Here is a 22,313-nt window from a genome sequence, read left to right on the forward strand (position 1 = left end):
TGAGCGAAAAAGAAGGACATGGAAATTCAGGAGCAGAAAAAGGTGTGGGATACGCTGACTTGCCCTGTTTGCCTGACACCTGTGCCGTGTGGGTTTGTGCTTCAAAACATACATGATAGAAAGGGATGAGAAATTTAACCCTTCAATTGTTTAGACGAACCACTGTACAATATATATGTATTGCATATCTGAAACCAGTTTCTTTCTCTGAAACAATCCAAACATTTCAAGTCAGACTTCATTCCTCCACCAGGAGGGAGAGTTCCCCAAAGCCACAGAAACTGCCCATGAAACCAGCCAAACTTGAAACAAGCCATGTAACGTGATTCACGTTACACTGATGACACTGCCTCATGACAGTGACTAGTGGGTTACAAATTTTTAAGTTATCAATAAGAACAAACATTAAAGCACAACATTAACAGCTGCAAAATTTTGATGGGAGAAAATTCCAAATTCTCTATGACACCTTATAAATCCTATTGCAGAGATTAGTTGTGAAATGAGGGGAAAGTGGCCCGGCAACAAGATTGGAGTGCATCTTCAAAGTAAAAGCAGAAAGACTAAACACCAGCTATTGCTATTGAAATAGTGAGGAGGAAAGGAGAGGCTGGCGCACACTTCTGTCCACACCAATCTGAAATTCGGAGGAAGCTGAGGTGCACACAGACTTGGAAACCAGAAATCTGCTCTTGCCCTAGTAACATACATGCAGTCTCAGTCTTTCCATCCAGTCACATGGATGCCTCCCAGGTTAATCTGCTCCTTTATTCTACACCTGAAAGTCAAGATGCACCCCAGCAGTGACCTCCTTGGGCATGGAGCCTGTTTGTGTAACAGCAATGACACCACTGACACTGAGGAGAAACACAGCACAGGCTCTGGCCAGCTATAAACTGCCTCAAGTTCAGCTGCTACCCCTTCACCGATTCCTCATCTAAAGTGCAGGTGTAATTCTGCTCTGCTAATGTGACTAGGGAAAAGTTTCAGGTACCTGATACCCAACAAACTGAAATGGCAGAGAGAATTTGCTAAATGCTTTGCTAAAGAGAATGTTTTGTACACGCGAATATAATTTTAAGGTTGGAATATTGGAGAGAACTTTCACATCATGATGACCTGGCATCCATAATATGATTGGGTTTTGGAGATACAACATTAATGTTCACTTGAGACATGTATGATTTCCAGTAGAGACAGATAATATTTGAGACCTTTCTTTATAGAAAGAGGAAAAAGAAAATTCTAATTGTAATTCAAATGATCCCTTTTTCCTCCAAAAGAAAATTTCATTCATTCATTTCAAAATGCGAAGTGAAAGCACACTGTTCTCAGACTCTCAATTTCCAAATGCTTTAATTTTTCTCTGTGTATTTTGCTATAAAAAAATCTACTTCTTCCATCAGAAATCAGTCAACCAATTCACCTTCAAGCATTTTTTCTTGGCAATTAAACACCTGAGAGCAAAGTGGAAAGTTGTTTTCTTTAGTCTTCTAAATCTTGCCTGTATTAATGTGTCTGTGCCTCTTTTGTCTCCCTGATTTTTTTTTTTTCTGGTGAGGGTGGAAGGTGGTACAGGAATAAACCACAAGTGTGGGTGGATTTGCTTCACTTGATATGAAAAACAGGTAGCAAGGCTAGGACAGCGTTTCTTGTTTAATGGAAACAGCTATACTGCACCTACAAAAACTAGAGAGAGGAGATTGAATATATGTGACATTCTGTGGCAATTAAAACTTGAATCCCAACAAACTATTGACCTTAGCTCTAATCTCTGAGAAAAAAGGACAAGCACTCTACAGTAAGGAGAGACTGTTGGAAGAGATTCCTGCTTATTTGACCCAGGTTTCCCTCTTTTCCTACCTCTGTTGTTTAGGACCATGCAGGATGGACTATCTGACTGATGCATGAAATTACTTGCTTTGGAGCCTACTGAAAGGAATTTATAATTTTTTCAACATGCATTTAACAGTGTTTTTATTTTCTGTTTCAGTAAATCACATATTTGTCACATACTTATTAAGGATATTGTAAAATGTCGTATTTTAAATACAATTGTGCCATGATACATATTGACTCTTGCAGCACACACACACAAAAAGTAATGAAAAAACTGTTAGTGTCCATCTGCTCCCCTAAACCTGAAGATGAGATACAACATTTTATTGCGCTATGTAAGATTCTTAAAGTTTTTGCCTTGTAAATTTTTTTTCTGTTTGACCATGGCAAGGAAACAAATCTTGTTATAACTAAGGTGAAACACAAGTTCTTGGCTAATGCTGATGAAAATATTCAAAGAATTGGAAACAACAATTAATCCCAGAGCAAAACAGCAAAGATAAAACTGCGAATATTCATCTGCAGTATGGGATGAAACATGTTGCAAGGACATTGTCATTATTTTTGGAACAATATTATAAGCCCAGGAAATAGGATTAAGGCTTTGCTGAAAGAGAATCCTATACAAATTGACTTCGGGAAATACTTGCACAGAACACCCAAACCACCTTAGCACATCATTGTGCACTAAACAGTTATGATTAGTACACAGATACCTATAGTCCTAACTTAGGTTACATTTGGTTTTACATATGTATAGAGTGTTCTTAATTTTTGACCCTTTATGGTAGGCTACTTTGAGTACACTCTTCTATACTGTAATTACTTCTACTTCAGACACTAAAGTCTAAATCTTCTAAGTTTAGGATTCTTGATTCTGAAGAAATTGAACATGACTAAGATGAACACCAGATTTATTAAAAACAAAATAAAAGGATCTCAGTCTACAGCAAAACAAGAACTGATTTTATCAGTATTGAAGGCTCGTACAAACTAATCAGACCCAAGAAAAGTATAACAGCATATAATTTCCATGCACTTAAAAAGCTATGGTATAAATCCTTAAATGCTAAGGGCCACATTCACTGATATACTCCAACTGCTATAGAGTGCTCTAGAACTGAAAAATACTTTTGAGTGTGTATATGCATGAGCCAGTTTTGCACGTGCATCTCTTTCACCTCCACTCACCTGCCCACGTTATGTGCTCTTTTCTGTTCCCTATAATCTTCCCTCTGAGCACACACTCCGTACACACAAGCCCTACTCCTTTCTTCTGCATGGTTTCCACACTCAAAGAATGCAACTAGTGAATTACAAGGCCAGTCATCTGTTGCCTGATTCACTAAGATCTGTAAAGCACACCTTCAAGATGGCCTGCAACAAAACTACTTAAAATAATTGAGGTCAGTGGAAAATATGATCCCTAATGCCCTTATTCCCATTGAACTAGCTGAGCTGTAGGCTCTAACAGCCACAGGAATGACCCTAGCTTTGAAACATGTAACAAGTGACAGGACGTGAGGAAACGGCCTCAAGTTTCCTCCAGAGAAAATTCAGATTGGATATTGGGAAAAACTGCTCCCCAGAAAGGGTTGTCAGGCATTAGAACAGGCTGCCAAGGGCAGTGGTGGAATCACCATCCCTGGAGGGGTTGAACAGACGTGTAGATGAGGTTCTTAGGGACATGGTTTAGTGCCAGTGTTAAGTTTTGGTTGGACTCAATGATCTTGAGGGTCTCTTCCAACCAGAATGAATGATTCCATGTGCTACAGAGTCCCTATCATCCTTTTCTTTTCCCTACCTGGGCACAAAAGAAGGAACAGTAGCTGCTCATGCGGCCACAGGGAATTATTCGAAGGCGGCGAGCAGAGCCTTAAATCCACTTACGAAAACTGGCAGCGCATCTGTCACACAGACCCCTGTTTCTTCAAGGCCCAGAGACACCAACCCCACCTGTCTGCCCTCAGACGCAGGGACAGCCCAGCCGTGTGGCACTTCCTGGCAGACCACTCTCCCTGCCCAGCTGCCTTACGAGCCTTACAGAAGTTCCGGAACAAATTTAAACAAAGATTCGTGTCGTTCACGCCGGGTATGAGTGAAGCGCGCAGGCCGAGGGGTTCCTTCCCACAGCCGCCTCAGAGCACTGGGCAGCGGCAGCCTCCTCTCCCCTGGGCTTCCCGGTGGGAGAGCAGGCAGCCCGGGGACGGGCCCCCCGCCTCCTCCCCCGGCCAGCTGTACCTCGGGGCAGCACAAGCCGGCCCGAGCGATTCCGCCCGCGAACGGCTGCCTCAACCCGCAGCGCACCGCCGGCAGAAGAACCAGACCGGCCGCCCCTCACCCGCCCCGCCCGCTCTGCGCAGCCGCGCCCCGCCGCCCCTCCGCCGGCGCTCCCGGCCCCGCGCTTCCCCTGCATTTCACCCGTTTTCCGGGTTAACCCCCGTGCAGCCGCGCTGGGCCCGGGCGGCGGTCGCCCCTGGCCAGCGCTCCGTGGCGCTCCCCGGAAGCGGTAATGCTCCGCCGGTGATCCAGGAAGCGGATGAGCTTCCCCCGCCTTCCCCTCCGGAGCGGCGCTGCAGGGACGCGGGGAAGGGGGTGGGGGGAGGCGGGGGGGGGAAGCACCAGCAAGGCCCCGAGGCGGAGCGGCACCGTCTCAGCCTCCCGGCGTCGGAGGGGGAGCGGCGGCGTTTCCATGGCGCCGAGCGGGCGGGGGAGCCGGGGCTGAGGACCCCGCCCGCTCATGGACCCCGCCGCGGCGGCGGCCGCCGAGGGGGAGGAGGGCAGGGAGAAGCCGCCGGTCATCTACACCATGGAGAACAAGCCCATCGTCACCTGTGAGTGCTCCTGGCGGCCCCGGACGGGCGTTAGCGGTCGCCGCCGGGGCGGGGCAGCAATGGCCGTCCGGAGCGGTGCGGGGGCCCCTGGCCGCTGCCCCGCTCCGGGTTCGGGTGAAGGGCGGCCCGGGGCGGGGTCCGGCGGCGGCGCTGACGGCGGGCGGGCCCGCGGCGCCGGAGCCCGGGGGCTGTGCGGTGGCTGACACGGCTGGGAGGGCAGGAGCGGGGCGAGGTGGGGAGCGGCCGGTCTGGGGGGGCGGCGGCGGAGGAGCCGGGCTGCCCCCTGCTCTGTGTGCCGAGGGGCACGACGCCCACAAGGGGCTCTAGTGGCGGCTTTTGCCCCTTTGCTGGTTCCAACCCCCCCGCCGCTTTTAATGGCAGTGGGCAAACTTGGGTTTGTTTCTGTATGTTTCAGGGCTATAGTAAATAGCAAACTCGAATGTCATGTTTACAGGTGCTTACGGGAAGAGATTCAAACATGACAATAAGTCTTAAACCCCAAACTTCTTGCCAGCGAGCTTTGTGTAGTTTTGTTCTGGGTAGGAGAAGTCACAAGAAGTAAGACATCCTCTGTGGTGAGGAGAGATTCCCACCGACAGATTCCCAGTGACATTATAATTTAATCTTTGCTTTGTTTTTGTCTCTAACACAATTTATTTAACAAACCAGATTGTGTGGTTCCAGCAATGAATTAGTTCTTTCAGGTGTCAGAGGGAGGCAGCTGAGGCATGTGTGCTCTGGTCCTGGTGTAAAACGTGAGCTCCTGTGCTCGGACAGGTATAGATGGTTGCACATAAAGTTCACTTAAAACAAGCACATTAATTAGACTGAACATTAGGAAGCGCTTCTTTACCAAGAGGGTGGTCAAACACTGGAACAGGCTTTGTAGAGAGGTGGTCAGTGTTTAAGAGGCACTTGGGCAACGCCCTTAATGGCATGCTTTAGCTTTTGGTCAGCCCTGGTCAGTCCGACTAGACAGTCGTTGCAGGCCCCTTCCAACTGAAATCGTCTGTTCTAACTACATCTGTAATGCTTTTAGTAAAAAAGGTGAATGAGATCAGCGTAGATAATTCTGTCTTTTTTTTTTTAAACCAAAGGTAACTGTTGGCTGTTCATTATTACAAAGGTATCTCTATCGATGACATGACAAACTACGAATTTGTACTTTATCAGTAAAACACTGGGAATGCTTTATGTGCATGTGAAATAGAAACTATTTCACAGGTGTGTGTTGTCTTATTATGAAGGAAGCATTTATTGATGATTAAGGTCTTAGACTGATATTGGTGTTTAGAAAAAATGCCCAACTGTAACCTCATAACTATATGGAACTCAGATTTATTTTATAAATGTACTTTTTTTCTTTCTTAAGCTTCTTATATTTTGGATGCAGTTTATAAACTGATGTCAGTGGTTTCTGTATTGAATCTTCTGTACTCACCTACTTCAAGACTTTTGAAATCCATTTGACTTCAGGTTTAAAGTCAGAAAAATGTACACATCAGAAACATCCGAAGGATATTGTTGTCTTCCTTGTTCATGTTAGCTGCTGTTCAGGTGGTGGTGGATTGCTTTCTAGATTTTCTGGCTTTATCCTGTATTCAGCACTAGAGACTCTGTGTGTATATGTGAGGAGAAAGGGGGGTGGTGGTACATGTCAGTCCTTACTGTTTCTGTGTGATTTGAGTAAGTAACGTATCTTGCAATCTGTTGAAGTACATACAGTTTTACCTCAGGCTTGCTTTTTTGTTGGTAAATGCAGAAGAGCACTCTGGCTTCTTTGTGCAAGAAGTTCTCAGAATTCCAAACATCAAATTTTATCAGATTTAATTCAAGCCAAATTATCACATATGGAAAGAAATATTAATTTCAAATAGTGAGTGAATGTACTTTAGGGTTGCAAAATGTTTTGGACTTATCACTATACAGTGTGATGCCACCATACTTATAAATGATACAAGGTGAATGTTATACTAATTAATAATTTCTGGGGCTGTGAACAAGTATGACAGTGGAGTCTCTACTGGTATGGACTAGAATGGCTTGGTTTGAGACAACCTAACTCAGAAAATAATTGAGCAAAAGTGCTCAGAGATGACTTCTCCGGTGAATGTAGTGAGAGTGACTTGCTACCATTTTTAAATGAAAACATTTGCTTTTAATGGAGAACGTGTTTTGCTTCAGCTGTTTAAGCTTCCTTTTTTCCTCTCTCCAGAGAAGTGGAGTACTTAGAGACTGTAGTATTTCAAACAAATGCATTAAACAAAAATTACTTACTTGGAGGAAAGCTCTTCTAAGCATTATATTGCCAGTAAGGAGACGAAGCTTGATCTTCCAGGGAAAGAACTGTTTGCTTCGTATTGGTTTGCTGGAAAACACATTCAAAGCCATTATATTACCAGGTGTTCAAAAAACACAGTTTATCTTTTGTTTCGTGGTTCTGATTTCAGGCACTTGGAGATGTCTGGGCTAACTGCCCCACCTAACAGGTGCACGTGAGGGAAACCAGACCTGCAAGGGGATGGCCGGTTTTTGATGATGTGAAGAGTGAAGGTTAAGTGAGGTCGTGTCTTGGAACATAAGTGTTTCCTTTTGCTACAAAATTTAGGGTAATCTCTGTCAGCTAAACAGTTGTATCATGAAATATTCCTGTTAATGCTTAGGGTTTATTCTTAATAAGGGAGAACCAAAGAGAGTTATATTTGGAGTGAAACTTATTTTCAACACTGTGCATACCAGAGATGTTTTGTAAACAAATATTTTTATCTACTTGAAATAAATTTGACAGTACTCTGAAAGAAATGTTTCTTTGGTAAAGAGAGTTATGTTTTCAAATCTGTGAGTTAGTCTGTATTGTAACAGTAGTTATTTGCTACAATCCTGAATTCAGCACTATGTATAATGCCCAGGCTAGGGCATATAGAACAAAAATGGCAGATTCCACTTGGCTTGTATATTTTATGCCAATTGCAAATGCAGTTTTTGTCATTATTCTTTTCATGTTAGTACTGTAATTTAGTAATTTTGTCCTTGGGATTTGTCTGTAGATGGATTAGCCTTGTATATGGTATTTGTATTACTGGTAGAATCCCGTAGTTGTAATAGAGAGTTTAGATTAATAGGATTCAACTAGGCAAACTGTCTAACCAAAAACTTCTAAAGACATTTTCTTCAGGCAAATAGGCAACTATATTTTGTAAGTTTGGAAGAAGTAGTATAGTCACGGGACTATATGTTCCTCTATATTTTTTCAGTTTTCCCAAGATGGCAGCATGTCATTTGGTATTAAAACATTCTTGTCAGTTAGGCCTGAGTGCCTTGATGACTCCTTTCCAAATCAGTTTGAATCATGTTTTCATATTGTTGGTCTTACTAGACCGTAGACTCACTGGGGAGTTTCACTGTGCAGCGGTCATTATGCTCGCTCTGGCACATTACCTTGCCTGTTCTCAGTTCAAGTTTATAGGAACTTTTCTTTGTTACTACCAGACCTTGTATGTTTGCAAAGCATTTGGAGTCAGATTCTAGCTTTCTCACTGCTGTAGAAACACTATTTTTAGCATCATTAATAGTTTTTTATTTGAAGAGGCAAGTTCAGTGTTTCCATCAGATGGCTTGAACTTGGGTAGTTTCTTTACAGTCTTGGTTTGACTTACTATTTAAAGCAATTCAGCCATAATCTTTAACACAACACAAATTACTTTCCTAGGAAACCTAAACCATGTTGCTTCTTTCTCATGAGTCCTGTTTGAAACTTTAATTTGAGAAAGCCTTTGGAACTTTAATATAGTGTCCTTGTACATATATATTAGCCAAGTGTTCTGATGACAGAGCTCGTCTCTTTGTAGCTGGTTTGCACTTAAATTATTAGCTCTGTCTATCCATATGAAGAGGAAGTTGGAGATTGAAGATAATCCCGCTAAATCAAGTAATTACAGGTTTTTCAGAGCTTTCCGACTAAGCTGTTCTTTTGTAATTATCTTCATGCAGTTGTTGAATATTCCTTATCAGCCCGTAGTATCTGTTTATGTATTGTGTGTGTACATATTTGTTCTGTCAATATTCTGTCTTAGTACAATGAACTTTATATAATCTGTGGAGAGAGTGAGAAGCATCACTTTCATCTGGTCCATGTTCAGAATGTGCTGTGATACAGTCTTTTGTTTCAGTTTTTAGGCCTCTTTGGAACATCAATCTGGCTTGAGGGGGAGGGGGACCTTTAAAAGAAACAAATACAAAAACCCCACAAGCCTTCTAAAACTTGAGGTGATCCACTTATAATAGGCTAGTGAATTATAAAAAAATATTCACATCAGAACTTTTAACCAGTGGAAAAATAAGTGGGAGCAGAAAGTTTAGCTGTGAGTGATGTTTGAGCTTAAGAACTAAATAAAACCACACCGAAGTGTAGTCATGGCACTGAGCTCTTTTAAAGGTATTTGAAGCCTTTTATCTTAGTTGACTGAGTTTGTCATTGGTATCAAAGAAAAATATTTGTCTACTTTAGTCATCTGACCTCAGGAGTTTTAATTTTACACTGCCTGTGTAGTTAGTGGGTTGGGATAATTTTCTCTAGTGGAAAAAAAAAATAATTGTGGGATATTCATATGCTGCAGTGACAAAGCCTATAAGCATCTTAGAAATTCATAAAGTGTTAGAAAAAATAGATTATTGGGAATTACGGTGTTTTTAGGCAGGCAGCGAAGTAAAAAAATATCGATATTTTATGGTTCGTTTGTATCGGACAGCTGCCACAAAAAGTGCAGGTTCTTCTTGGAAGTCCTGGTAAGGTGGTCATTCTGGTTCTCGTATTGTGCCCATACAACTTTGCAGCAGAACAGGTGTCCTAGATAGGGGTAAATGGAAGAGAGAATGGCTGTGTTGTCTTGATCTACCAAAATGTCAGGGAGAAAGACGAGGAGGAAAGAATAGAGAAAAGAAAAATGTGAGACCAATAGCATAAAATTTTAAAAATTAGTACTTTGAACATTCTTGTTTTCTTCTGGACTAAGATACTCAGTCACCTTTCCATTATGCTGTAATCTGACCAAAGGGTGCTTTGGCATTAGCTGTCCATTTCAGTTATTGGCTAATCCAGTTTTGAGGATTTTTTCCCCAGGATTAGGTTTATGGTTCTGAGCTTCTATATAGAGATACAGCCTGTCCTTGAGCAAAAGATACAGACATTCTTTACTTGGTTTATGTGACAAATGTTTGCAGCCATGTTCAGAAGCAAGGATCAATTGAGAAAATTTTGTTCCCCTTTTGCCTGACCTGGCTATCTTAATATTTTGGATGTCAAGTTGATGGACATCAAGTCTTTGAAGTTCATAGAAATGTTTTTAACTTGCACTATCTGATTAGGTGTTTGATTTAGGCGTATCATAAAACCCTTTTAAGGTGGTTCTCCTTTATTTGCATGTGATATCTGGACAGATACCTCTTTGTCTTAATTTGTTTGTGAACTGTTTAGGTAAGTAGGTGAAGGGCATGGCTTCTGAACTTTGTAATGGGGAAACAAAGGGAACATGTGCTTTCTCCTTTCTTCCCTTTCTCCAGAAGTATTTTTAAACGTATATCATTTGAATATTACTGCTTTCTATTTTCGCTAGTTAAAATAAGTGCTACCACTTCGCACACAAAATTACAGGAGTGGTATCACTTAAAGAATTCCTGTGTTTTTTTTCTATATTTAGTATGTGTGTTAACATCCAGTAGATTAATTCAGCCTTATATGACATAAAAGCTGAGATAGGTGCTCCAGAGGCTATAGATTGGCATGTTTTTTTTTCTATTGTAAAAAATAGCATCAAGTATTAAAATAAAACAATTAAAAATATTGATTAGATTTATTATACAAATTAGAGAAGTTGTAAAATGTATTTTAAAATAGTACAAATATATATATAAATTTGAAATATTGCAAATCTATTACATCTAATTAGATTAATGTTATTTATAAAATAATCGTATTAGACAAACTTAATATAGTAAATCAAAATATGTACACTTCTTATTGTGTTTTGAGTGATAAAGGATGACTCCTTAAGGCTAATTCCTGGTTGCCAACTCTGTTGAATATTTAGGTTTTATTTAATTCTGTCGATTCTAAAAGAAGAAAAACTTTCTCTAGAAGACGCTTGGTTTTAGTCATGATAGGATTCCACAATTACTTTTCTTTCCCATATGTGCACATCCTTTGCCTTTTCAGCTGTGTCTGATAATCTTTTACATTTTGGCTAGGAGCCACTTTCCTTCATTACTGAGAATCCTTTGAGTGAGGGCTTAGTGTTGAGACCTATCACAATGGATTGAGAGCAGCCCTGTAGAGAAATGCTTGTGGATATTGGTTGATGAGAAGCTCAACATGAGCTGGCAATATGTGCTTGCAGCCCAGAAAGCCAGTTGTATCCTGGGCTGCATCAAAAGGAGCCTGGCCAGTGGGTCAAGGGAGGTGATTCTGCCTCTCTGCTTTGCTCTGATGAGACCCCACCTGGAGTTCTGTGTCCAGCTTTTGAGCCTCCAACATGAGAAGGGCATGGACTTGTTGGAGAGGGTCCAGAGGAGGGGTGTGAAGATGATGATGAGGGCTGCAGCACCTCTCTTATGCAGACAGGCTGAGACAGTTGGAGTTGTTCAGCCTCGAGAAGAGAGCAGCCTACCAGTACCTAAAGGGGACCTATAAGAAAGCTGGAGAGGGCCTTTTTACAAGGGCATGTAGTGATAGGACAAGGGGTAATGGCTATAAAGTGAAAGAGGGTAGATTTACATTAGACATGAGGAAGAAATTCTTCACCATGGGGGTGTTGAAGCGCTGGAACAGTTTGTCCAAAGAAGATGTGGATGCCCCATCCTGGGAAGTGTTCAAGGCCAGGTGGACGAGGCTTTCAGCAACCTGATCCAGTTGAAGATGTCCCTGCCCATGGCTGGGGGGTTGGACTGGATGAACTGTAAGGTTCCTTCCAACCCAAACCATTCTGTGATTCTGTGATCCACTGAAACAAATTTGCTGCAATACAGTTTTGCTTAGGTATCTGGCCACATTATTCTGTCTCTTTTTTTTAAAAACAAACCAACAAACAACTAAACTCACTGAAACAAAACCAACCAACAAACCAAAACACCCCCTTTCTTCTCCTCCCCCAAACCAAAAAAACCCAAAAAACAACAACAACAACAAGACCCACAAAAAAAACCTACAAGAAAATTGTTGAAGTAATTTCCAGACTTTTGTGCAGACTTCTGGGGTTTGCTGTAAGTTTAGATTCCAGGCTTACTTATGTTTTTGAAATGTGTCATTCAAAATTCATAGAATTAAGTCAGATACAAGCAAAAATTCCTGTAGTGGTGCTTGGTGTTTTTTTTTTTTTTTTTGTATGTTTGTTTTTAAAATAGTGTTTTGGAAAGTACATCATGGAGGCAGGAACTACTGATGCTTCAGAGGCATATATACACAACAGAATGAGACTTCTGCCATGCTTAAGGTGTCTTGAGTCATAGAAATCTTGCGCATCATGATTTCAAAACTAGAGTGATCTTTCAGGTTTTTGTTTGTGGGTGTGGGTTTTGTTGTGTTTGGTTTGGTTTGGTTTGTTATTTGGGAATGTTGTGCTCTTACTGTTTAGTTTCTGTGAGTTGCTCCCCTCACTCCCTGCAGTACAGTAGCAAGCGGTTCACAATTCAATGTGCCTCTTGCCAGTCTTTATGGCCTTTACAAGTCCTTACTACCAATCATTCTTGGTGTTTGTCCTGTGTCAGTGCTGTGCAAGTTTGGACTGCTTATAACTTAGTTTTTAGTGTTCTTGACTTGAGCAGCTCAAATGTGCTTATTATAACAGATGCAGAGTGTAGTTGAGCAGAACCTGAGATGTGATAGTCCTTTGGGTGTTATGTATATGTGGTAGCAGTGTTTGGTCTGTATGCAAAACATAGCTGACGTGTTTTGCATCAGGCCTGTTCTCCTTTTTCTTCTAATCCTAGAGGACAGTCTTGCATTGATCATAAAACACATACACCCTCAAAACCAGTGCAGGAGTAAAAATTTTCAAGTTTTAGAGCAAATATGCCATTCTTAAGCGGATAATGTGATGTGGTTGTCTGGAATAGCAGGGTGCTTAAACATTATCATTCAGTAATTCCTCTGTGTTTTGGAATAATCCTTTTTACTCAAGATGCTGAATTCTGAAACTTTTTTGTGGCATACATTGGATTTTTAGGTGCAGTACAGAAAGAGCACTTTGTTATGCATCAGAGGTAAAATACATGGTTCGTTCTTTCAGGCTCCAGCTTGATGGGCTATCATTTTGATGTGGTCATCATGCTGTTGCTAAATCACTAAGCCATGTTTCACTTTCTGTGGGCAATAATGAGTTGCAAATCAATAGACTGTTCTCCATGAGGTAGCTCAGAGAGATGATGTTACTTGGTATAAGACAGCATTAACAATATGACTAACATTTGCTTCAGTATTAATTGTAGACATTTGTTTATAGTCTTAAATAAGATTTCATACGATACACTTAATTCAGACATAAGAGGGTGAAGGTGAATGATCATGAATGGTTTGGTTATTTGCTTTCTGGATACTTAAAGCTAAAGTTGGCCTTTTTGGCCACCTGGGCACACTGCTGGCTCATGTTCAGCCGGCTGTCAATCGACACCCCCAGGTCCTTTTCTGCCAAGCAGCTTTCCAGCCACTCTTCCCCGAGCCTGTAGCGCTGCCTGGGGTTGTTATGACACCAGTGCAGGAACCGGCACTTGGCCTTGTTGAACCTCATACAGTTGGCCTTGGCCCGTTGATCCAGCCTGTCCAGATCCCTCTGTGTGGCCATCCTACCCTTGTTCAGGTCATTAATAAGGAGATTAAACAGAACTGGCCCCAATACTGAGCCCTGGGGAACGCCACTCTTGACTGGATGCCAACTGGATTTGCGTCTGTTCACCACAACTCTTTGGGTCCAGCCAGCCAGCCAGTTTTTTACCGGCAAAGAGCATGCCTGTCAAAGCCACGAGCAGACAGTTTCTCCAGGAGAATGCTGTGGGAAACTGTGTCAAAGGCTTTACTAAAGTCCGGGCAGACAGCATCCACAGCCTTTCCCTCATCTACTAAGCAGGAATGTAATTGTTCAAAGCCCAAGTGATTAAAGCCTAACCACAGGTCCCTGTGTCAGTGTAGGGGCAGTTCCAGGGGACCTGCACTGTGTTAACAGACCTGATCTTTCTGGTGGCAGCAAGGAGAGCATTGTGGGCAGGGAGATGCTTTGTATTACAAAATCACAGAATGCTTGGAGTTGGAAGGGACCTCTGGAGATCATCTAGTCCAACCCACCTGCTAAAGCAGGTTCACCCAGAGCAGGTTGCACAGGAATGTGTCCAGGTGGGTTTTGAATGTCTCCAGAGAAGGAGACTCCACAACCTCTTTGGGCAGCCCAGAATAATGGAGAAATCAGACCCAGTAAAGCACAGAACATGTGCTAATGCTCTTTTTCTCATAGTAGGCCTAGCTACAGAAGGGATGTGAACCACTGTCTAACCAGTCTTCTGGTTTGTGAAGGTTAAATTCTGAGGATTTTTAAATATACTTTGTTTAGCCAATGACTCCGGCTAAGTACCTTGTTTAGTTTTCAGAGTTGGACAAGCTATAGGGATGATACTCTTTGGTGTATGGATTATGTAGATATGTAGAAAGTTGTCACAGGAAGTTGTAACAGCATATGTATTATGTGCCTTCTTAAAAGTGTTGCATTAGGTTGTGAGAACATGTGATTTAATATATTTACTTAAGTGCTAGACTATGGTTTCCACATAGCAGACAAGATTACATCTTTTTACTGAAAAAAACCCAAACCATTAATATTATGGCTTATTAATACTTTCTATAATTTGCACATGATAATAAAGTGATACCTTTCACTTTTAGGTGCTGGAGATCAGAATTTATTTACTTCCTTGTATCCTACACTTTCTCAGCAGCTTCCTAGAGAACCCATGGAATGGAGGAGGTAAACTTATATTTGATTCTGTCATACTGTTTCAGTGTGTGGTTTTAGACTTGGGAAAGTGTGAGGTTTTTTGTACTCTGAGAAGCTCTTACCATAACTTGAGCTGAATGTAGCAACTGACATGATGAAAGGAGAACTTAGGTAATCAAGGTGAATGCCGTGGGCTTCAGGATGATGATTTCCGTACTTCGCCTTTTGAACTTCACCTAAAGAAAAATGGTAGTAATGCTGTGTTTCTCTTTTTGGTTTTGTGGTTTGTGGCTTTATCTTTGTGTGTGCTTTGATGTGCTTTGGCAGCAGTGTTCTGAAAGTGACATGCTTTCTTCTTAATTAGAATATAGGTAGAACTTACGTGCAATTAGATGTATCTTCCTGCAAAAAGTTTGGTAGGGAATGCTGTTTTCTGACTGGAAAAAACAATTTTGGGCATTTTCTTATTTGGAATCTTTTACTTTTAGAGGTCCTAGAGACACAGAAAATCTTTTATTAAAGCTGAAAAGCTTCTAGCTTCTCTTCTTGCAAAAAAGAGCAACTATTTCATTTCAAGTGATACGAAATTTAAGTTAACTTTATACAAACTGGAGTAAGTGTGGTTTGAGTTTTCTTTGTCAGTATTTGTCCACCAAAATACATGTTCATTTTTGTATTCTGCTGGGTATGTCTCACGACTAATTTCAGTTTCTAAACTTTGTAGGTCTTATGGCCGTGCTCCGAAGATGATTCATCTAGAATCCAACTTTGTTCAGTTCAAAGAGGAGCTACTACCCAAAGAGGGGAATAAGGCCCTTTTGACTTTTCCTTTTCTCCATATTTATTGGACAGAATGTTGTGTAAGTATTAGGAAAATATCATGAAAAACTGAGTACTCAGATTTTAAAATGAAGTGGTTTTGACTTTCTGCTTGTCCTCTCTGTTATTTTTGATTTGTTTTCCATGCTTATTTTTACAATAAGTCTGCATTGCATAAGCATGCATACCCAATGTATTGGAAGTGAAACTTTGTCAGCTTGAGTACTTTTTACCATAAGCCGTATTTCTTTGTACTGTTGCTTGACACTAAGAGGACGGGCTTTTGAATAACCTGTTTTTGGTACTTTGTCACAAAAAACCCCAAGATCTAACAGTGTTACTGCAGTAGCACAGCACACTTGCTTTGTAATACAGAAATATGGCCAGATTATTTCAGGGATGATTGAATTATTCACAAGGTTAAATCTTAAGATGTGTATTTTTTCTTCAGTTCATCTTCCATATGTGTCAGGTATTAGTACATGTCAGCAGTCTAAAGTGGGCAAGATTTGGAATGTCTCAATCTTGTTTATCTGCAGTTCACTACTTTTTGATTGGCCTCTTATGACCAATCTATGACCAATCAAAAAGTATCCAGAACAGCCTTAAGAGTTGTCTGAACTGGTCTGTGTAAAACTATCCTAGAAGCCAGAAAAGTGCCAGACTTTTGTTTTTGTATTTTATTTTATTTTATTTTATTTTATTTTATTTTATTTTATTTTATTTTATTTTATTTTATTTTATTTTATTTTATTTTATTTTATTTTATTTTATTTTATTTTATTTTATTTTATTTTATTTTATTTTATTGCTTTTAAACAGTTTAAGATTTGAGCAGTATCAGATGGCACAGATGTTGCATTTCTGGTACTATGTGAGAATAAAACAGTTGAGCTTTGTAATTTCAGGCATGTTTTTGTCTTGTTTGATTTCTTTCAATAAATGAATTTATTGTCACTAAGATATGCCTTTCTGTTTGTCTTCTATTGGACAAAAGTTTGCCTTTTGAAATTGTTCAGAATGTCTGTTTGATTTGATGATTCACTACTTCTCATCCCAGGACACAGAAGTGTACAAAACTACAGTCAAGGATGACATCACCAAGTGGCAGAATGTTCTCAAAGCTCACAACTCAGTAGACTGGCTAATTGTGGTAGTTGAGAGTGATGCCAAGAAAAAGAACAAGACAAATATCCTTCCCCGAACCTCTATAGTAGATAAAATAAGAAATGACTTCTGTAACAAACAAAGTGACAGGTAAGCATTCTTTTACTTGCAAACATGTTCATCTTTGATTAGAGTGCTGATGTAAAAACTCATCTCCCTGTGTAATGGGTTCCTTGCTCATTAAAGGATTTTCCTTGATGTCCAGCATTCGTACTGATGGTACCGTAAGACCTGTGCTTTGAAGAAGGCTGACACCAGCGATAAAGGGAGAAGTTAATTTTCAGTTCTTCTTGGGTTTGTGGTGGCTTTGAAAGGTGTCTCGGAAAGCCTTCCAGTATCTGTTCCTGGCCAAGAGAGGTTTAAGGGGAACAGTGTGGTGATAATAAGTTTTTAGAAATTCAGGATTTTTTGTTTGCTTAGCTTCTTACAAAAGTGTTACCAGAATTCCAGGTAGTGGGAGTGAGGTGAGAGCGGAATATGAAGTCAATAGGCTTATATTTTACCATTGTACTTTTCTGCCTTTCACTTGATCACCTTTCCACTATGAGATAATTGACTTAAAACTAGTTTCCTCAGATGTTTTTATTCTAAGGAAAATAACTGTATATATTAAACTGTTCCTGCTTTTATTAAAGTCAAAACACTACACAAATCTGAATTTGAAACCAACATTAATAGATACTGTCTTCCTTATTCTGAAACATTGAACTGAATCTATATTATTACCTTTTTTTATGTTAACCTCCAAAGTTAACTTTAAATGGGAGATTTTCCCCCTAAGAATGAGTGACAGGGTAAACATTTGAAGTTGAAAAGGGTGGATGGAAGCACTCATTGTACCTTGGTGCGAACTGATATTGACTGGCAGATCAGCATGTTACGACACGCAGTATGTTGATAGCACTTTCCTTGTGCCTAGACAGTGTTTGGTATTTTACAGGATTACTTGGACAAATAGTTTCAACAGCTCTGATTCAGCTTGCTTTTGGTTTCTAACTGATGGATTTGCTCAGTTTAAGTATTTTGCCATAGGATAAAATGACTTTTCTAATTAAAAATGGTCTGTTACTTGGATGAGAGATCTTCTTGCCTTTAGATATATCAGTAATTTTTTGAATGTTACTAAATTGTGATAGAAAAACTGAGGAAAGAGAATGTTCTCAAAAAGGATCGTTTATTTGTGAATTAATGGGATCTGTTTATTTATTTATATTCCAAGAAAAGCAGTTTTACCACATAGAATGTGTAAAAACAAATTGAGATACTGTAAGTATGTATTATGGATGATTATTTTAAGTGACTTAGGAAAGGCTAACTGTATGAGATCTAATGGATCTTGATTTGTATTTTGCATAATCCTTTCCAGGAGTAACTATAATTACTGTTCTGCTGATTGTATTGTAAAGCAGATTTCTTTTCTTGGATAGATACAGCACTACTTAAGTTTAATTGGAATAATGTATCCATTATTTGCTTCAGAAAAAGTAAAGCTTGACAGTACTCATTTTGTGGAAAACACTGAGTTTTCTCCATAAACTATATTATAGCCTTAAACATACATGAAAAAGTACTAAAAAAGCCACCCAAACCCAACCAACCAAAAAAAAAAAATCCCCAAACCCCAATGTACCCTCCCATCCCTAAACAAACGTACATAACCCTCAGTCTTGTTTTTTTCCACTGATTAGAGTTGAATTAAAAACTGAATTTTGTTATTTTGAATCTGTCAGGTGTGCACAATATTCAACTCTGGATTTGTATGTGAATTTTATGTTTGCCTCCTCAAAAATACATTTCATCAATCTCTTTACAGATGTGTGGTACTTTCTGACCCTTTGAAAGACTCTTCCCGTTCTCAGGAATCTTGGAATGCCTTCCTGACCAAACTCAGGACATTGCTTCTCATGTCTTTTACCAAAAACTTAGGCAAGTTTGAAGATGACATGAGAACTTTGAGAGAGAAAAGGACTGAGCCAGGGTGGAGCTTCTGCGAGTATTTCATGGTCCAGGTAAGAGTCTCTTTTTATTGACAAAAGTACTTGAGTCCCAGTTTTAGTAGCCGATTTTTTTGTTGTCGTTGACTTTCTGCTACTTTTAATGTTCTGCTCATTCTTTGAGGGTTGGGCAGGACGTATGAAGACTGCTACAAAAGCAGCATTTTTAGATCTTGTTTGCAGCAGGTTTGTATTATGTTGTAATGCAGTGCTGTTACAGAAGCAGAATATTTTCAGGCTTGTCAGAGTTACAGGAACCTTGACTGAAGCGAACAGATTGCATCTAGGAAGTGTTTTAGTAGTTGCTTTTGACTTTTGGGTGAATGTCCCATTACTGTGCCTGTGCAAAGACACCCAAACTTGTAATTTATATTTAATGGGGACAGGCTGTAACACCAGACGTGACTAATATCAGTAATGTGCTCCCTGTATTGCTTGTGTGTCAAAAGGAAGAACTGGCTTTCGTCTTTGAGATGCTGCAGCAATTTGAGGATGCACTAGTGCAGTATGATGAGCTGGATGCCTTGTTTTCTCAATATGTTGTCAACTTTGGGGCTGGTGGTAAGTGTCTTAAAACATTAAATATATGTATAAGGATATTACTTTTTTCACTATACTTCTCTTAAAACAAGCCAATGCTTTGAGTGCCAAATGTGTTCATGGGAGAAAAAGATGGTACATTACAATGAAGATGCCCTGGGCAGTTTGTGTTCTTGTTTTACGCTGTATGCAAACTCAAGTGTACATCAGCTATTCTATTAAAGTTCTCTTTTTTCATCTCTGAGGCTTAGATGCAACATTTAATGAAAACTTGCATTTTGCTCTTATTCAAGGATCGTTACAAACAGAGTCCTGAAACTCTGTAATTACCTAAGTATCGATCTCACTGTGATACAGTTGCTGCTTTCAGAGCTTGCTGCTAAGTTATTCAGTAAAGAGCTTCCTGGAAAAATGCATTCAGTTTTGCCTCAAATTACATGAGACATTTGGTAATCACTACAAAACTGAATAGAAATATGTGTTTAATCTGCACTACAGAAGATTTAACTTTCTCTTCAAGAAAATTACTGCGCAAGAAGTATCAAATAACTTTAAACTGTTTTAACGAGCTAAAGCATGTGGTGTTATTTAACAGTTTTAATCGGGTTTGTGTTATGAATCTGATAAAAAAATATAGTGCAGGAGTAGTCACTGTGAAATGTTTGTCCTGACTGAACCTGATGCTATACCTGAAAGTGGGGGCACATCTATCAATGATGGCTGAGTAAGAAATATATAAGAAGATAAGTCTTGTTTGTTTTGAGCTTCAGGTGGGCTTAGTTGCTGAGGAATACATTACAAATTGGCTGCCACTATACTAATAACAAATAACCAATTAAGACAAAATGCCCACGGGGTTTGAATGTTCTGAAATTAAGTTATTGAGTTAGCTGTGGAAGTTCTGCTGTTTTTTTGTTTTGTTTTTGAAGTCAAGACATTAAGTCATTTATCTATATGATAAACTTTAGAAGGAACAAACCAGCTCACGACCTCTGGAGGGAGGAAGAGGCTTTGATAGAAAGCAGTGGTTGATTCTTGGATATTAACTTTATTTACTTAGATGGTGCAAACTGGCTGACATTTTTTTGCCAGCCAGTGAGGAGCTGGAATGGTTTAATTCTCCGAAAACCAATAGACATGGAGAAGAGAGAGCTAATTCAGAATCAAGAAGCTACTCTACTGGACTTGCGTAGTTACCTATTTTCTCGCCAGTGCACGTTATTAATCTTCCTGCAGAGGCCATGGGAGGTTTCCCAGCGAGCATTGGAGCTTCTTCACAACTGTGTGCAAGAACTCAAGCTATTAGAAGTGAGTCAGTGTCATATATTCCATTATGTAAATGATTTTATCCAATTATGATATAACAAGATTTTTGAAGTTCAGATGTCGGGGACCAGAATACAGTAAGCACTGGCTGTGAGATATCAAAATGCTGCTGTAATAACAGATTGTAACAATGCTACAGTTGAATGTTTTCTTCATGAGGATGTCTTTGGAAAGACATTTGGAGACATCACATCCGAAAACCAAACCTGTATTTACTTAAAGTATTCTAATCTTCATCTGGAAAGTTAACTTCTTAAGATGGTAGGTAATTTGTCTGCTTCTTTCCTGGATTTATTACCAGTCTCTTGAATTATACTTCCCATAATTTCAATCAATAAAAGTGTTGCATTGTAGGAAATGAGGCAGAGTGATTAATATGCTGATATGCAGGCTAGCGGTCTGTAACAAAAAGCAGTTTTGTCCTAGAAACAGCATCTACAGTAGGGCTTCTTACTACCATGCAAGTTGTATGCTGCTTTGATTGCCTTTTGTGGTTCTTACTTTGCAATTCCATTTGGTGTCCAGCAATGCTCTTTTGTGTTACATCTCTGTCTCTGGCTATCTCATTCAGTGACAGAAAAAAAGTGACAGCACTTGAAGCTTTTTGTTCTGTTGCATGCCTCCATGCTTCACCCCTCCTTCTTCCATACTTTAGTTTCTACTGGTGTGTTTTAATTCTCTAAAGAGGCTTTTTCAGAGATGTTGTATACTGATCATCCTCTATGTATGACCACAGGTATCTATGAATATACATCTTTAAGAGCAGTGTAGTGTGCATGAGAATATTTCTGGGTTTCACCTTGTAACTCATACACCGTCCTTAATCCTGTGGCTGTCTGGTTCTCTGTTAGTTTTATCTGTGCTATTATAGCAGTAGCTGTTAACTTTTGCCTGTCTGACATTGTGGTAGTAAGTTCCATAAGTTCCATCTGTTCATTTGCATTTAACAACAGAAAATCTACTTCAGAGGTATTGCCGACACCTTCATATATTCTAAAACTAACATGCAATTCCTATATATGGTGTGTTTTATGTGTGTTTTGAGGTAGGTTTTTCTTTTTTCTTTCCAAACTAAATACATCCAACTGTCTAAATCTCTGAAGGTGCTTCCTGCAGTTTCCTTTTTGCTCCACCCCAAGCCTGTCCTGTGCCTCCAATGTTTGGAGCTCTTCTCTGCACTGTCTCTTATTTCTGCTGTTTCTGTCTTGATGTGGTGACTCAAACTGAATGCAAGTGTTCAGGCTGTGAGGCAGTAACACTTACTTGTGCATACCATGTAGTTATCCCTGCTGTGATCCTTCTTTTTAATACTAGACAAAACTCTTAATGTGGCTGCTTGTCACTGAGCACATAGCAGAAATATAAACTACTCTGCTCTTGTGATCTTTCTTTTCCTGAAAATTCTTTCAGAACGCAGACTTTTTAAACAAATACGTTGTGCTTGCAGGTTGTGCTTGCTTTCCTATTATGTTAGTCATTTACCTAGTTTATTGTGAGTTTCAAGACTTTCATGGTCTTTCTAAAAGGAAAATTTTTACATTGTTTATGAAGAGGATTTTGGGACACCATTATCATTATTATATTCCAGATCTTTAGTTATGTTCATCTTTATCTTGATTCTTGAGGTATTCTAGTATCAAACTCTTCTGTCTTTCTTATTATGTCTTGACTGATAATCTCTTGTTGGTCTTTTAATTGTGTGTCTCTTTTTGTTTATTCATTTGTTTTTATCTCCATTCTTTAATTATTTCTCCATGACAGATTTCTTATCCTTTGATTCACAAACTTATTGTTGTGGAGAGGACACTTTCTTTTTTTCAGGT

General features: G+C 39.8%; 1 protein-coding gene across 2 annotated transcripts in view; it reads left to right on the top strand.

The window, feature by feature from the left end:
• The first annotated feature begins 4,435 nt into the window (after nt 1–4,435).
• TRAPPC10 (trafficking protein particle complex subunit 10) overlaps nt 4,436–22,313 on the top strand; it is a 44,660-nt gene continuing 26,782 nt past the window's right edge. For both annotated transcript variants that reach the window (XR_010473819.1, XM_065069488.1), the window contains exons 1-7: nt 4,436–4,673; nt 14,593–14,674; nt 15,369–15,504; nt 16,524–16,720; nt 18,444–18,639; nt 19,074–19,185; nt 20,225–20,472. Coding sequence is in view for 1 of the 2 variants with exons in the window: in XM_065069488.1 (XP_064925560.1) it covers nt 4,580–4,673; nt 14,593–14,674; nt 15,369–15,504; nt 16,524–16,720; nt 18,444–18,639; nt 19,074–19,185; nt 20,225–20,472 (1,065 nt within the window). In the remaining variant the exon portion in view is untranslated. The remainder of the gene's footprint in view (nt 4,674–14,592; nt 14,675–15,368; nt 15,505–16,523; nt 16,721–18,443; nt 18,640–19,073; nt 19,186–20,224; nt 20,473–22,313) is intronic.

This window comes from Columba livia, chromosome 1 (genome assembly GCF_036013475.1).
Source record: "Columba livia isolate bColLiv1 breed racing homer chromosome 1, bColLiv1.pat.W.v2, whole genome shotgun sequence".
NCBI classification, from domain to species: Eukaryota; Metazoa; Chordata; class Aves; order Columbiformes; family Columbidae; genus Columba; species Columba livia.